We start from the raw sequence: 16,325 nt of genomic DNA on the forward strand, positions 1-16,325 counted from the left end.
GGGTTCTTGAAGCTGCAAATTTGGCAATGAATCCCTATGAGTTTGTAGAAGAAATGGTAACTCTAAAACTTCTAAATTCTGCTAAATTAAAATCTAGATATGTTGGTGACACTGCTTCGGGCTTCTGGGAAATACCCAGTTGATTAGAATTATCTGGAAGTCTAAGGGACTATTATAAAGAAAAGACAAAAGATTCTGAAAGAAAAATCCATATGTATATTTTATACATACATACATACATACATACATACATACATACATACATACATATATATATATATATATATATATATATATATATATATATACACATACACACACACACACATACATACATACCTATATATATATATATATATATATATATATATATATGTATGTATGTATGTATGTATGTATGTATGTATGTATGTATGTATGTATGTATGTATACCTGTACATATATTCATCTACTTGAATAAAATGCAGCTAGAATTTTTTTTGACTAAGTTAGTGGATTCCTGAGCAAAAGTAGCTACCTAAAATTTCTTTTCATAATGGAGATAAAAGAACAAATAAATGGTGATTTTACAAGATGAAGGAGCATAACCCAGATTGTGAAAGAAGAGATGGAGAAAAAAACTAAAAAATGTTAAAGAAAAATTTGAAAATGATACATTTAGGGAGTGTGTTAGACAAAAGTGTTAGAAACTTATTATCCATGTGTTGTTTTGATGAACAGCTAAAATCATTTGTCCAGATATTTGGCTTATGGAGTGCTTAATTATCAATCAGTCAAGAAACTTCCTATAGTCAATTCATAAAAAGGAGAAGGACAAGTTCCAGTTCTAGCAAAGACAATTTTGATTAAAACTATTTTTAAAGAAAAAAAATATGTTGTCAAAATACAGCATATTTTAAAAGTAATACAGCAAATGTGACCACATTCAGAGAATTGAAAACAGACAATAATAATTTAGACACAATTAATCTGAATGACCTGGAAATGAATAACAATCATAGGGAAAAAGTATGTGATGATCGAGAACTTTCCTTGTCTACTGACTGTGAGTGATCATCTCTTCTTCAGGAGCAAAATATAGAGATATAGAGATATAAATTAATGGGAAGAATGAGGTTGTTCAGTTGATAGCAACTATAAGGTATGACCTTGATCATGGGATTCTGATTTCTTAATCTCTTTTCTCTTCAATCACTCTAAAACAGAACCACATTCTCACTTCAAGAGAACTCATTGAGTAACTCATTTTTAAGATGATTGAAAGAGAAAGCTTTTCCTCCTGTTTCCTACGAGAGAAGAATTTAGAAATTTTAGATCAGATTCAGCATCAAACTGAGATAAGAAAAGCATTGAACACAGATCATATTTGCTGAACTATGCTTATATTATAATACTGGTTTATCATTTATCCCCCCCTCAAACAGAAAGGTTAAATTCAGCATAAGAAGTGGCTTGAGATACTTTTATAGCTCTTCCCCCAACAGCATTGCAATTTTAATTAGTTTGGTCTCATTGAGGGAGAGGAGATCTGGTGATGGTAAGGGCAGAAATTCTGAAAGAAAACAAGCTGGCTACCAAAGAGAGTTTCAAAGGCTCATATATCTGCTTGTTTATCAATGAAGAGAAGGTTGTTTTGCCTTTGTCCTCTTGGAATGAAGCTGCTGTTTCTACTGTGACTTCTCTTTCTAACAAAATTGCCTAACAGTGTAATTAAAAGTAGAGTTCCCTAAGGGAAAACAAATGTTTTTGAGTTCTCTACAAAGGGAGAAATCTATTATGGCATAGATGGTTTTTCCCCTTGTAGTGAAGTCAGGGGTTCCTTAGGCCAATGCATTGATATGGATTCAGTCTATCCCAAAATAACATCATTTTTGAAACTCTACTAGTCAGTTCATTGATCTCAGTACTAAATGCTAGCAATATTGAAAGATGCTAGATTGCTGAAAAAGTGCCTCTTACTCAAATAATACTATGGTAACCAACTCTTGGCATTTGAGGCCCCATGCCCAAGAGGCCCCAACTTTTGTTGTATTAACATGTGAGCCAAGGACAGCATTCATAAGAGCATTTAATCCTCACCTTTTGGCTTTTGCTTTGAGGGATGTTGTCAAAGAAGCTTTCCAGATGTCATTGTTGGAGTGACAAGCACTAAGCCAGTTGGAAAACTGCCCTCCAGTAATATTGTTACAAGATTGAAGTAGGGCAAATCCTTTAGCAAACACCTTCGCATATAAGGGCATGAATGAAGCTGAAGAACATGCTTCTCACCGTCAACAGGAGAAGAGCTCAGGTTGGCTTGGAAGCAGAAGGAGATTTCCTGTCCGCAAGCCCATCCAGGCTTCAAAATGATCCAAGCTCTCTTGGTAACTATATGCTTAGTGGTTTTTCCATATCAAGGTAAGATGTTTTCTTTGGTTTCCTTCTTCAAATTCTTACTGCTAAAAGTCTATGGCACCCAAAAGGTTTCTATGGTTTTTCTTTTGATACTTAACCAAAATTTGCTCCACTTCAGTTTTGAAAGACTGAGCAAAAGAGTTCTTGCTCTCAAGGATCACATTTGTTGTAAAGTTATATAGATGGTTTTCTGGAATTTTGTCAAGATAATAGATCCTAAGAAAGAAAACTCCTAATATCCTCAGAAGAAAATCATATTCAATGTGAAGAAAAGGTTTTCCAATAATGTGAGTAAGAGAATTAGAAGACTGAAGAGGAGAAACAGAGTTTGTGGCAAGAAAGGTTCAGGAAGCAAAATGTTAATAATGTAGTATGGTTTACTGAATTGTGTGAATCAGACTATTGTAATTTGTAGTTCCTCATGTTATCCTTATCATTCAGTGCACAAACTTGCACATTCGGCGAGATATATTTATTTATTTTTCTGATTATTCACACTCCAAAATCTTTCTTTTGCAGCTGCCCAAATCACTTTCTCTAGATAGTCTCCCATCGGTCAAACATAATTCAGCAAATTTCATAGCCAAAGAAAACCTTGATTTCCACTAGAAAAAGATTCCATTCTTCACTGATAATTGAGTAACAAACTGAGTTGTGAATGTGAGAATGGTAGAATAACATCCCAAAGTAATGCAAACCTTTCTTCTTTTTCTTCTCCCCTCCCCCATTACAAAGGGAGCTCTATAATCCTAGAATCTGGGAATGTTAATGATTATGAAGTAGTGTATCCACAAAAAGTCCCTGCATTGCCCAAAGGAGGAGTTCAGAATGCTGAGCCAGAGGTAAGAAAGGGATCTCAGCAAATTACTTCTTGCCAGCCAACAGAGTTTTTGGTATTTCTTTGCTGCCGTGTAATGATTACCTGGATCTTTGCATTACAATCTATATGCCTGTTTAATTAATTAATTAAATCATTCATTCATTCATTTGTTCATTCAACAAATTTACATGGCTTCCCATTTCACGTAAATTTGAGGAGACTCTTGGTAACTTAGCAGAGAATTTCCTAATATTAATTGGCTACTATAGCTAATAAAGTATTTCGAAACACCCAGCCATATAGGGAAGAGGGATTGAGCAGGGAATTAGCTTGAGAATGAGATCTTGAATTTATGCTTAAATTTAATTTTATAGTGCCCTTCAATCACTAGATTAAATACATTAAATTTAATAAATAATTTGGCCACAGCTCTCCATTTGACACAGGTGTGGAGTTGTTAAGAAGGTACACATTTTATTTGCCTATATTTAAAAATCAACCCTGAATTATTTGCTTTTCAGACTAACTATGAAGATACAATGCAATATGAATTTAAAGTGAATGGAGCGCCAGTGGTCCTTCACCTAGAAAGAAATAAGTATGTTAATTCAGAAGTTCTCTTAACTTTACTAGAACTAGAGCTAAAAGAAAGTATATCATTTACATTACCCCAAAACATCACCATTGAAATTAGTATGGCTGTCCCTGTACTGTAAACATTGGAAGTCTCTGAAGTCCTAGTGCAATTTAATATTAGTATTAACACCGAGATACGTATCTGGTGCATTAAGAGTGACGGCCTGGTTTTGATTTTACAATGCATCTTACTTTTGAGCAACCTATATCGATAAGATTGTATTTTGCCTCTGGATGACTGAGAATTTCCATAGACCATTCTATATGTGCCTCTAAATGTATAATGCATTTATTGTTAAGTACAGGCTATAAAGAAATTCCCCTATATATGGGCATTCCTGTGTCACTTTATCTTGTACCACTGGAGAGATTTCATATTAAATTCTAATGTGTGCTTTAGAAAGTCTAGTACCCCCTTTTGTTTGGTTTAAATATGAAGGCTATCCAGATTTCAAGAGCAGCATCTGAATGATCACATTTTGGCATGGAAGTGGAAGACTAGCAAATAACGTGTAGATTTGAAAAAGAGAAGGCAATCCCAGAAGGCATAGTTTTGACACTAGGAATGGAAAGTGACTCCATATATTGGTTTAAAACTTCAAGACAGATGCTTCGGTATGAAGCTTCAAAGCATCCATTTCTTTAAGGTTTCTTCATTTTACTCTTAAGTTAATAGAGCTATGCGGCTCTCCTTTATAAAACCAAGGAGTTTCATCAAATTCACTTTTTTAAATTCTTTCCAGAGGACTTTTTTCCAAGGATTACACCGAGACTCATTATTCCCCTGATGGCAGAGAAATTACAACAAGCCCTCCGGTTGAGGTAATATCCAGGGTGTCTTACTTTTAGGAAATTAATTGAGAGGAATATTGAGCACTAATATTCCAAATATGTAAGTACCAGGCCAGGCTACTCAAACAAGGACTGTAGAGCTGTAAAGTATCTTATACTGAAATAGTCATGTAAGGATGTATGGATTGTTAAACCCAGTTTGTTTCATTCATTGAATTGGTAGGGCAAGAATTCAATCAACCAGTTTTTTCCTACTGGTTAAAAGCAAACATTCTGGGGAGTGAGTTTCACAAATAGATTGATTATGAGAACATCAGGTTCATAAGATCTACATTTTGATTTTTAAAGCAGATTACTGTGATCAATTCAGAATCATTTGTTTGTAATACTAAAAATGAAAAAAAATCACTTTGATCCTTATTACAGGTGTAGTAAGTTATAATACTCTCTATGGTGCAGTGGCAGAAGGTCACCAGCAGTTTTTCATTCAGTTGTTGTTTCCTGAGAAGTATCAAGTACTATAATCTCTGCTAGGCCCCTTTGACCAGTGCTTCATAAAGTCATTGGCTTCTTCCCCCCAAAATGATATAAAAGTGCATCACCTGTCTCCAAAACTAATCTACTTCTGGCTTAGCCTCTTCAAAGTTCATACCAATTGTTCCTACTGAGTGTGTAACAGAAATCTCCTGACTTTAATGCTACATGGATCCTGCTTCCAGATGATGCTAGGAATTACATCTCTGTGTAAATTTCTGAAAGCTTTCATTAGGCAGGCTCAAGGGAATAACAATTAATTGGTATCATTAGCAAATGTGGAATTTTAAATACATTATGGTACGATTTCAGAATGTAGGACAATCATCAAGTTTGAAAGTTTGTTCAGCAAATCCTTGGTTCATCAATAGAGTTGATCTCCAAGAAGACAAGGTTGATGGAGAAAAAGGCTTGTAATTTTAACAACACATTCTCTATTTTTCTTTTGGTTGTCTGCCCAAAAGTTCTTAGTATTTTACCAGTGACAGTTGTATTTAGTCTGTTCATTTTGGAACAATCAATATTAAGCAAGTCTTCTGTCCCCTAAAATCAAAATGTTCTGAATAATTGCTTTCTTAATATTTCATTCATGTGGTGAAATACATTGGAACCGCACTTCTGTTCATCAAATCATACTACAAACAAGCTTTAACCAATGTAGTCCTCTTGCCTCCACACAGGATCACTGCTATTATCATGGACACCTCCAGAATGAAGCTGACTCAACTGCAGTCATCAGTGCATGCAATGGCTTGAAGTAAGATAGTCACTTATCTTTTATTTATTTTGTTAAGAATAAAATGCTCCTCTTGGAGATCTCATAATTAAATTGAGGGACATCAGTGATTCATGCAAATTAGTTGGGTTTGATCTAAGCCCTCTGCAGAATTTAGAAAGACTTTGGTTGAGTACCAAGAAGTGCTGCTGCCAGTCAATAGAGACACTAGGGAGCTAAATCAGGTTTGTATAAAGGAGCTGCCAAGCCCATTTCTTCTTTGTATATAGGAGGTAATGTTACAGGTAGAGAAGGTAAGTAAGCTTCAGATTGCATACCTTGCTAGACTGTCTACAGGAAGAGGCAAGCAGACTTTTCAGTTCTACCCAGAAACACTTCCTTGGAAGTCACTCTGCACACCTTCTCCAACCAGCTAGATATCTTAGCCACATAAGGACCCCACAATTCAAAGTCATTAGTCAGATTCAATGTTGTCCAAACAGCTGTTATTGAAGGAAGACTTTAAAAGATCCCCTTTGTACAGAGACTATGTCCATACAGTGGAGGAATAAAGGAAATGATGGAACATAACATAATAACAACAGAGTAATAAAAGAAGAACAGGATGATAGAATAATGGAATTGGAAGGAATCATAGAGGTCTTCTAGTTCAATCTCCTGTTCAAGTACAAGACCTATTGTATATATATTCTTGACAAATGGCTGTCAATCTCTCTTTAAAAACCAGTGGTGATGAAACATCCACATCATCTGAAGGTAAACCTTTTCACTGTTTAATTTTTCCAACTGTCAGGAAATCTCTCCTTCGATCTATTGTTTCTTGTTATGCCTTCAGATACTTTGGAGAATAGATTGTCACACTTTTAGCCCCAATATTCTCTTCTCTTAGTTCTCCATCTGTGACCACCCCTTTATATATTGTTTTACAGAGGACATTTCAAGCATCAAGGAAAGACATACCTTATTGAGCCCTTGAAGCTTTCTGACAATGAAGCCCATGCAGTCTACAATTCTGAAAATATAGAAAAGGAGGATGAGAGCCCCAAAATCTGTGGGGTAACTGATACTTGGGAATTGGATGAGATTGTCAAAATGAACTCTCAGTTAAATCTTACTCCTGAAGTAAGTCTTACATTAAAATCTCATGTATATAACATGGTTAGATAACAGGGATTCATTTATTTGTTTCTCAAATGTAAAGTAAAAGAGAAATTATTTGGGGGTGGGGGTGGTGATTGGATAGAATTCATAAGGGAGGAGCCCCCATTTCTAAATACTTTATACTCAGCAAGTTATGGTTACGTTATATACATTATGTTTAATTGATCCTTAATTGGTCCTTTATTTCGAATGTTCTAGTCTTAATATCTGCTCACTGTCACTCTAGTCAAAATGGATCTTTTGCAGCAGAGTTAAGAAAGTGACAGTAAAATAGCAAGGAGAAAATGTATCCAAGGAGAGGATGTATCCAATGGTTACACAGAATGTACTTTAATCTGGCAAGATTCCTGTTTATAGGAGAGCAGTAATAAAGAAACTACTCTGAGCAATTAATCATTTTGTTCTTGTTGATTGTGTCAAAAACAATACTCAAGTAATCATTTTAAAATTACATCAGAAGAAAAATATAAATCTTTGACCATTTAGAGTGTGTTCAGTGGGTCAGAATGTCAGATTTTCTCCCCTTATCTTGTCATTGATGCATAGTGTGATATCATTGCAGGCAGTGTCCAATTCAGGGTTAGTCAACCTTTTTATACCTACCACCCTCCTTTTTTATCTCTGTTAGTAGTAAAATTTTCTAGCCGCCCAGCGATTCCACAGTAATGGTGATTTATAAAGTAGAGAAGTAACTTTACTTTATAAAATTTATAAAGCAGTGTTACAGCAAACCCCTACTACCCATCATGAAAGCTGGAACGCCCACTAGTGAGCAGTAGGGACCAGGTTGACTACCACTGGTCTAATTAGTTCCATAGCAGGACCACATCACCATATTTCTCATATGATTGGTTGAGATCCTTTGTTTGAGAAAGGGGAAGAAAAGTGGGAAAGTCATTGGAGCATCAGGCTGAAAAATTTGTCAAAGAAAGCCATTCCTATTAAATTCTGTTCAGAACTAGGTATTCATATATAAATTTATCTTTAAGTATTGAATTATAAATTCCCAAAACAAATTAATTGGAAAGAAGTGCCACACCATATTAATACAAAGAAAGGGATTCGTGTCATGACATACTTTTAAAAAAGGTGACAACTTTTGTTTCTGCTTGACAATCCATTGCATAATGTACTTTTTCCTCAAAAAATTAACAGCACGTTCTCTGACTCAGAGTTCCACAACCTTTCCAGCTTTGCAGACTGCAGGGGGAATAAGGGATTGTTCCCCATGAACAGCAGGATCATGCGTGTGCCCAGCTCCATTTGTGCAAGCAGTGAGCAAATGGAGCATATCCATCCATACTTTCTTGCTGCCCATGCAAGTGGAGATGCCCATGCTTATAACAATTCTCACCCACCACTTCCATGTAGTGGGCTATGGCCCAGGGATTGGGGAACCCCACTCTAAGGGCTAAAATTTAAACAATCTGTCTCCCTATAAATGTCTTCTTCAAAGAGCCAATATTTCTGAAAGGCCAAGTATTTTAACCAAATTGTATAACAAGCAGTTTTCTGATTATCTGATGATGACCAAGATTCGTGTTGGCTGCTGGGAGCAACATGTCTAAACAGACTTTTGCTTATTGTTTTTTTTTAGCAAGACAAATACTGGCAGGCCAAAAAATATATTGAGTTTTTCGTAGCTGTGGACAACAGAATGGTAAGTATCTGGGATATCATTCCCATTAATTTCTGCCTTTTTTAATGTGGACATTTTTGAAGACATTAACAAACATCCAAACTGGATTTCTCTTAACGTGTGCTTCATCATAAACTTTGATATTTCTTTTTGTTATTAGACCCAACCAATATTTACAAAGGTAGGAGACATTTGTGTAAATATACTCTAATTTGCACATTTATTCTTCCTGGATTCCATCTAAATTTATTTTTATCCCACACTGGTTAAACAGTTATATAGGTTTCTTTGAAACTTTCCTGCACAATTTCTATATCCAAGTTGACAACACATAAAAAATAAGATGTCTAGCGGAGTATGCTTCTGTTTCACTTCTCTAAACATGGAAATATGGTATCCAATTTAGGAAAGCATCTCAGTAGGGTGACCAAAATTTTCTCCAACCAGGAGGAGAGCATAATTATGCTGCTGAAAAGTTAATAATTTTGATGTATTAATGGCACAAATGTAGACTAAAAAATCAGCAGAAAAGAATTATTTGGATTGCTTGAATAAAAAGTAATATTTTGTCTAAATAAAAAAAAATCAATGATCCTTTCACTAATATGTTCTTTATCTTCCTCCTTCTCTCCCTTCTTCATATAATCATGATATCATCTTAACTTTTTAAAAATCTTTTCTGTAGTACCTGAAATACGAGCGCAATTCAGCTTCTATAAGAACAAGAATATATGAAATTATCAACACTTTAAATATGGTAAGAGGACATGGCAAAAATTATTTCACTTGTTGGATTTAAACTTTTCTCAGCCCCTTCCCAGTTTTTCACTGTGTTCACATAGCACACTTAACAAGGTAAAGAGAACTAGGAGATGGACTTCTATAAGCACGCTAAGTTTTGTGGCTTGGAGTGAGGCAAAATAAGGTCATTAGGCCAGCTGGTGATCCAGCATGTAAGGCCATCCCAGGAAATGGGTTAATTGAGTAACTAGTTTAATAGGCCTCTTACGTGAATACAGCCACTGTGTTGAGAGGTAGCCAATCCATAAGTGTTGCAAGAATACAGTCAGAACAGCACCTGTAGCTGGATTCCTTGAAGGCTGCGGTTAATGGTTCTGAACTTGGACATTACAAAGAGATGGACAGAGTCAGCCAATTGATTGTGAAATTGATCTCTGAGAAGAAACCTGGAGAGAGGAACTTAATTTGACTTGGATTGTGGTACCTGGGAGGAGATACACTCATATTGTACTGTCCTATTAGCCTTCTTTACATTTTCACTGTTGATGATCTGTTGGAATCAGGGAGACAGCAGAAAGATCAATGAGCCAAATATCCCTTCAGTCCTCCTCCTCTTCTGTTCCTGATTAAAGAGAATAATCAACTACACAAATTTCATTGACTATTGATTCATTTATTATTGTTATTGTTATTATTTGCCCAATATATGGAGTCCTTAGTGCTGTCTGAACTTGTTGGTTTCCTTGCAGACATTTCATTATCTGACTAAACAACTTTAGAGCAGAAAGGAGGTTAGGTTAAGGTTTATTCAACTTGTATACCGCCCTATTCCCAAGGGACTCAGGGCGGCTAACAAACCAAAAGGAGGGGAAATACAAACAGAACAGAAGACAAACAAAATTAAAAACAAAACAACAATCACAACAGTTTGTGAACTCGTCAGCCCCAGGCCTGCCGAAACAGCCACATCTTAGTGGCTTTGCGGAAAGCCGGAAGGGTTGTGAGGGTCCGGATCTCCATGGGGAGTTCATTCCAGAGGGCCGGAGCAGCCACAGAGAAGGCCCTCCCCAGAGGGGACGACAGACGACATTGGCTAGCGGATGGTATTCGAAGGAGGCCTAATCTGTAGGATCTAATTGGTCATAGGGAGGAGCACCAAGGACTCCACCATTCAACCTTGAGCTACAAGGATTTCTCTTCTATTGATGCCTAGATATTTTTTTCCCTTCACCTGCCCATAGAAGCCAATATCAGTTGCTTTTTAATCTTGAAAGGTTTCTACTTGTATTTGAGTTTCTGATTGTTGCCATGTCCACCTGACAGATGATGAGATCTTTGCGAATTCACCTTGCACTGGTTGGCATAGAAATTTGGAACAACGGAGATAAGATTAACGTGCAGGAATCAAAGGATGCCACTTTGAAGTCATTTGAAACATGGAGAGAAACAGATTTGCTGCCACGGAAAGGGAATGATAATGCTCAATTACTCACGTACGTCTCATTGTGGGGAAAGGGAGAGGGATATCTGGGAATGGAGTATTATGGGAAGATTAGTGCTTGTACAGCTCTTCCACTCTATGCTGTGTACTTTAAACCATATGTGAACCAGGTACGTGCAGTCACTAGAGGCAGGGGAGGCGGGGTCTCACCAGTCTCCTAAGGGAAAAGAAAGAATTTTAAATAATTTTTTAAAAATAATTAAAGCCAGGGTAGTTGCTACCAGATTCAAAGTCACAGTGGCTTGGGGCCTCTTTTGCCTAAGGAATTGTTCGCCTTTTAAAAGTTAAGGAGGAGTTAACAAGCGAAAACTTTCATATGCAAATTAGGCACTGATTCTCCCGCCTCCTGATCGGGGAGCAGCGAATCATGCCTTATGAGCACACTTACGTTGAGCACGCTTACGTTGGGCGGACAAGAGGAGAGTTGAGAGAGTTTCCACAGCTGGAAAAGGTGGATCGGACGGAGGGAGTGGGGAGGATTCAAATTTATTATAATTTAATTTGTATTTTTTTTATTGTGAGGTTTTTTGTGTGTATGTGTGTGTGTGTGTTTTCTTTCTTCACAGCGGTGGGGTCGGAGGAGGCTGGGGGCGGGGGGGCGGAGCGCGGAGGTGGCAGGGACGTTCTTGCCGCTTTGTCCCAACAGGCCAGGTGTCTCGCGTTTATGTCTGCCATAAAATCTCTCTGCTATTGTCTAAGCATATATTTTATAGTCCACATTCAGTAAAGATATTGGCCTGTAATTTTTTTTCTGCATTAAATCTGAATCATCTTTTAGTATGAGAATGCTGTTTTCTTCCATCCATGAGTTTGGAATTTCTGCTTCTAGCAGTACTTCATTATATACTTCCAACATCACTGGGCTTAATGTCTCTTCTAGCTGTTTGTAAAATTTTGCCAGTAGCCCATCAAGCCCTGATGTTTTGTTATTCTGTTGTCTCTTAATTATTCTTCTGTCCATTTCTTCATGGTTATTCATTCATTCATTCAACATATATTTAACCGTGACCAGTACTTTAGGGAGTACGGATTTTTCCAAATACTGTTGTATATTATTTTCCAGAATGTTCTCCTTATCATACAGTTTCTCATAATATTATTTTTATGGGTTTTTTTCCTCCTCATTCTGATAATGAAGAGTCCCTTTCTCATTGATCTCCCCTTCTGTCTTATAGGGCCATTGACTTTGAAGGAGATACTGTAGGATATGCTCCCGTAGGCAGCATCTGCAAGTCAGAGGACTCTGTAGCAATTATTCAGGTTAGTAGAAATGATACTTGTTACCTATTTGTACTCAAATGAAAACGCCTATATAGGCATAACTTCTTTACAAATAAAGAATCTTCTTTTTTATCCAAATCATTTTCATCCATCTTTATTTGCAGATTTGACATTTCCGGGTCCTGCCTCAATTGATGGCATTTTGGTACAATGCATTCTAGAAATGTAGATTGAGCTTTTTGTATGCCATGAGCTATATATCAGAAGGTGACAACATATTATAATGTTTCTGGAAGAGTCTAACTGTGCTCTGATTAGCAAATAAGCAGGTTACAACAGATTACAACACTCCCAAATAATGCTTCTGAACCATATTCTTAGCAATCCTAATGACAAACATGAATCACTCTTGTTTTCTTACAAGAAATTTAGGATCTAGATTGCCTATGATTGAATTAATGTGCATTGAGAAAATGAGGGAATACTAAACCTACTTAAAAAGGGAAAAAAAACTACAGTATTTTAAGACTCTACAAGAAAACTATATTCTTTAAGGTGATAATATGCATTTATTGAAAAACAAATAACTTAATTTTTGTTCACATAGAAAGAATTGAAAAACATGGCAATAAAAAAAACTCATAAAGTTTTGTTTCTTATGAAGCACAGTTAGGATTCAAATAGTACGAGGTAATTCTAAACTTGTTTGCTCAAGAAGGTCATTTTTATTCAGAAATAATAATTCATTCTTAAGCCTGTTTAGGGCTTCAGCCTTCAATATTGTGAAAATACTAACTCGCACAAAAATTGCTGAATATTTTTGGACAGAAGTTGCCTGTTAAGTTTTAATTACTAAATAAATGAAGATAGATGTATAATTACTTTATATTGTTATGTATGTTTTGTGTTTTGTTTGTCCTTGTAGTGTTTTTCTATTCTGTTTTTAAAGATGAAAACATTCAATAAAAATTATTTTAAAAAATAAATAAATGCAGACAGTGGATGGATCAGTTTTGATCTTCTCCTGTGCTGTAACTTCCTGGCTTTAAAGTTTTCTTCTGGATGCATTTGTGTATGTTCTGGAGTCTTGGTGGGCATGCATGCATTCAGAAGAGCTAGCTAGATGAATTCTGAGATGGTATCCTCAACTCAAATTTTTTCACTTAGTCATCATTTTTAGACAATTAATGTTAATGATAATTGAATTCACTTTCAGTTTCTTGGCAGACTAACAATAAACAAAGTATTCTCTTTTCTTTAGGATCATACCGAAGATACAGGTTTGATGGCAACTACTATGGCTCATGAGTTGGGTCATAATCTGGGCATTAATCATGACACAAACGGCTGTAATTGCCCTGCTGACACATGCATTATGACTCCGCAACTAACGTAAGGACTGAGGAACACTTTTAATGCCTTTCCAATTAAGTTATTTTTTAAATACTTGCAATTAACTGTGAAATTAAATATAGTGAGGACTCACAAAAATTAAATAGTTAGGAAGTTATAAAGGGGGAACTGCTCTCAACAATTGAATAGCAATCATTCAGTAGCTTCCTCCAAACCACAAGAGTTTAAAGAAACAGAATAGCCCAAGAGACAAAACATCCAAAATTTCCAAAATAAGAAGCAGAATGTGGGGGGGGGGGGGAGAATTATTGTTTTCCCTTGCCCCTTGTAACATAAAAGGTATGTTACATCTCTGACATACATTGCATTCTTCTGAAACTAACAGGGAACAACAAACAGGGAGTGATTGACTTACAACCATTTGTTTAGCAACCATTTGAAGTAGCAATGGCACTGAAAACAGTGATTTATAACTGGTCCTCACAGTTACAGCATTTACAGCCTCCCTTCAGTCACAGAATTAAAATTTGGGCAGTTGACAACACCAGTATGTATTTATGGTGGTTGTAGCATCTTGCATTCATGTAATTGTCATTTGTGACTTTCCCATCTGTCCTTCCATATGTAAAGTCAAAGGAGCAAGCTGGAGCCCCTTAATGACTGTGTGATTCACTAAACAAAGTGGCAAAACTGATTATAAAACTCAGCATGACTCACTTAACAACTGGCTTGCTTGGCGATGGAAATTCTGTGGCAGCAAGTCAAGGACTAGCAATATTTTGTTCCAGGTGCATGTTTAGCCTTTGCTTCATCAAGAGGCAAAAAGAAAAGGAAAAATGAAGCAAAACAAATTGATGAAATCTTCTCAGCAATTGTCTATTGCAAAACTCCCAATAACCGTTGTGTAAGAGTTGTAAGATCTTGTCTATTTAATGACCACCTGCAGATTGTCTTTGCGTTCTTGTTTTCAGCCCCTAACCTGAGGGCCAATGATTATATTCCTATTGATTTGTATTAATATTAGGAAGATGTATGGGTGGGTTTATGATAACATGTTTGCATCTATTTAAGAACGCAGCTTCGGAGGTCAGTGTGACACCGCTGATATTATGACCTTTTCAAAAAAAGAATTCAACAATTATTAGTTTAAGGCAAATAGAGAGTTAGTATACTTAGCTCTCTATGTGCCTCAAAGTATTCATTGCTATAAAAAGTATTCTCTCTCCAAAAAAGAAAAAGAAAAACAAGTTCCCACTATTTCCCCTTCAATTTATATTATTGTCCTTCCACAGAGAGGCTGCCTAAAAATGAAAATGAAAGGCAGCCCATTCAAACACAAGAAGAAGCTCAATCAACTAATATCCCATTGTGTTGTCACTGAAAATGTATTTGGTTAAAAAAGAAAAGAAAATTGGTGGATATAAAACTGAGAGAGCATAATCTGGGAGTAAGATCAAAAGAACAAATAGTTCTCTTACTCGTTTTGTTAGCTTTAGAGAAAAGATTCACTAACAAATCACTTTGTTAGCTTTAGAGAAAAAAAATCACTGTATTTCTTCATTAACCATCCCTTTTCCATCTTATATGTTTTTGCAATGAATTCTGTTTCTAGTTCAGATATGGATAATGTCCTGATCTTACTTTGTTTCATCTCTGCAGTGGTGTCCCTCTCTATGACTTCAGCTCTTGTAGTGTTGAGCAATGCAAGACGTATCTAACTTCAAAACTCCCAGAATGCATTCTCAACAAACCCTTGAAAACAGATATTGATGCACCTGCAGTTTGTGGAAATTACTTTGTGGAGACGGGAGAAGAATGTGACTGTGGCTCTCCTCAGGTATTTTTTAAAAAACCAACAAGAGTGTTTTCAAAAATTTTCTCCTTCAAAAAGCATCTGGCTATCTAAGTGGTTTGTGCCATGCATTAGGTTTGTTTCTGAATGGCATAGGTTTATGTGCTTTATCTACATGCATGAATGCTGTGGCTTTTTGGATTTGAGGAACCAGTCATAGAGGAATAAAGAACTGATATCTCACTAACAATTGGGAAAGACAGCATATTTTTAAACATAGGTGATTTACCTCTCCAACAAAATTCTTCCCTACTGAAAAATCTATTTTGTTGACATGGACACATGATCTGTCCCACTATTTTCCTGAGCTGCTTCCTTCCAGAACTTATGATCTTTAATCTATGCTCCGACCCCTAATAATATTTTTATAAGAACTGTGATTTACTGAAGTGTTCTCTTTATATTATTAAATACACATATAAGGGTTTGTAAGAATGTTCCTGAGAGACAAAATAAGGAGGAATAATCTACTCAATGGTCACATAAGTGTGACAGATTAGCCTGCTGAAGCAAGGGGCAATCATCTCAAGGAGAACAGATCCCACCTATTCTTTTGGTCCATAAAAATGAGAGGATAGAAATGTACATTCAGTATTTAAAGATTCTGCTACTGTAACCTTAAAATAAGGGTAGTGTTAATATTCATTGTTGGTGCTTCTTCTTTGAATTACCTCCAAGGCTGGCATGAAGATTACAAAATCCCTCATGAATAAGAAAGGAATAGGGGCTCAATTGGGAGGTGAGGATATGTTTATTTGTTTTATTGTTTTCACATAGGAAATATCAGATAAGTCAGTTTCACATAGATATGCAATCAACCGTTTATAATAACAAACTGTTTGTGCATTTGCTAGCTTAAACCCATAAGAGGGAACCCATCAGAGACATATCTTTTCCTTCTCAGTTTCCCTCTTCAAAATAGACCAATAAAAAAAAACCAGGCT

The 16,325-nt window shown here is 36.1% G+C and overlaps 1 protein-coding gene across 2 annotated transcripts in view; it reads left to right on the forward strand.

The window, feature by feature from the left end:
- The first annotated feature begins 2,241 nt into the window (after positions 1–2,241).
- LOC148048952 (zinc metalloproteinase-disintegrin-like) overlaps positions 2,242–16,325 on the forward strand; it is a 30,649-nt gene continuing 16,565 nt past the window's right edge. Inside the window, exons 1-12 of one of the 2 annotated variants that reach the window (XM_087703602.1) lie at positions 2,242–2,398; positions 3,131–3,237; positions 3,737–3,813; positions 4,595–4,673; positions 5,858–5,934; positions 6,843–7,035; positions 8,672–8,734; positions 9,399–9,470; positions 10,778–10,947; positions 12,131–12,215; positions 13,438–13,568; positions 15,189–15,366. In XM_087703602.1, the coding sequence (XP_087559728.1) occupies positions 2,347–2,398; positions 3,131–3,237; positions 3,737–3,813; positions 4,595–4,673; positions 5,858–5,934; positions 6,843–7,035; positions 8,672–8,734; positions 9,399–9,470; positions 10,778–10,947; positions 12,131–12,215; positions 13,438–13,568; positions 15,189–15,366 (1,284 nt within the window). In that variant the 5' untranslated portion in view covers positions 2,242–2,346. The remainder of the gene's footprint in view (positions 2,399–3,130; positions 3,238–3,736; positions 3,814–4,594; positions 4,674–5,857; positions 5,935–6,842; positions 7,036–8,671; positions 8,735–9,398; positions 9,471–10,777; positions 10,948–12,130; positions 12,216–13,437; positions 13,569–15,188; positions 15,367–16,325) is intronic. The other variant, XM_087703601.1, reaches the window with a different exon arrangement.

Source organism: Thamnophis sirtalis, unplaced genomic scaffold, assembly GCF_051295495.1.
Source record: "Thamnophis sirtalis isolate CommonGarterSnake01/CBP01778 unplaced genomic scaffold, rThaSir2_p1.2 scaffold_2, whole genome shotgun sequence".
NCBI classification, from domain to species: Eukaryota; Metazoa; Chordata; class Lepidosauria; order Squamata; family Natricidae; genus Thamnophis; species Thamnophis sirtalis.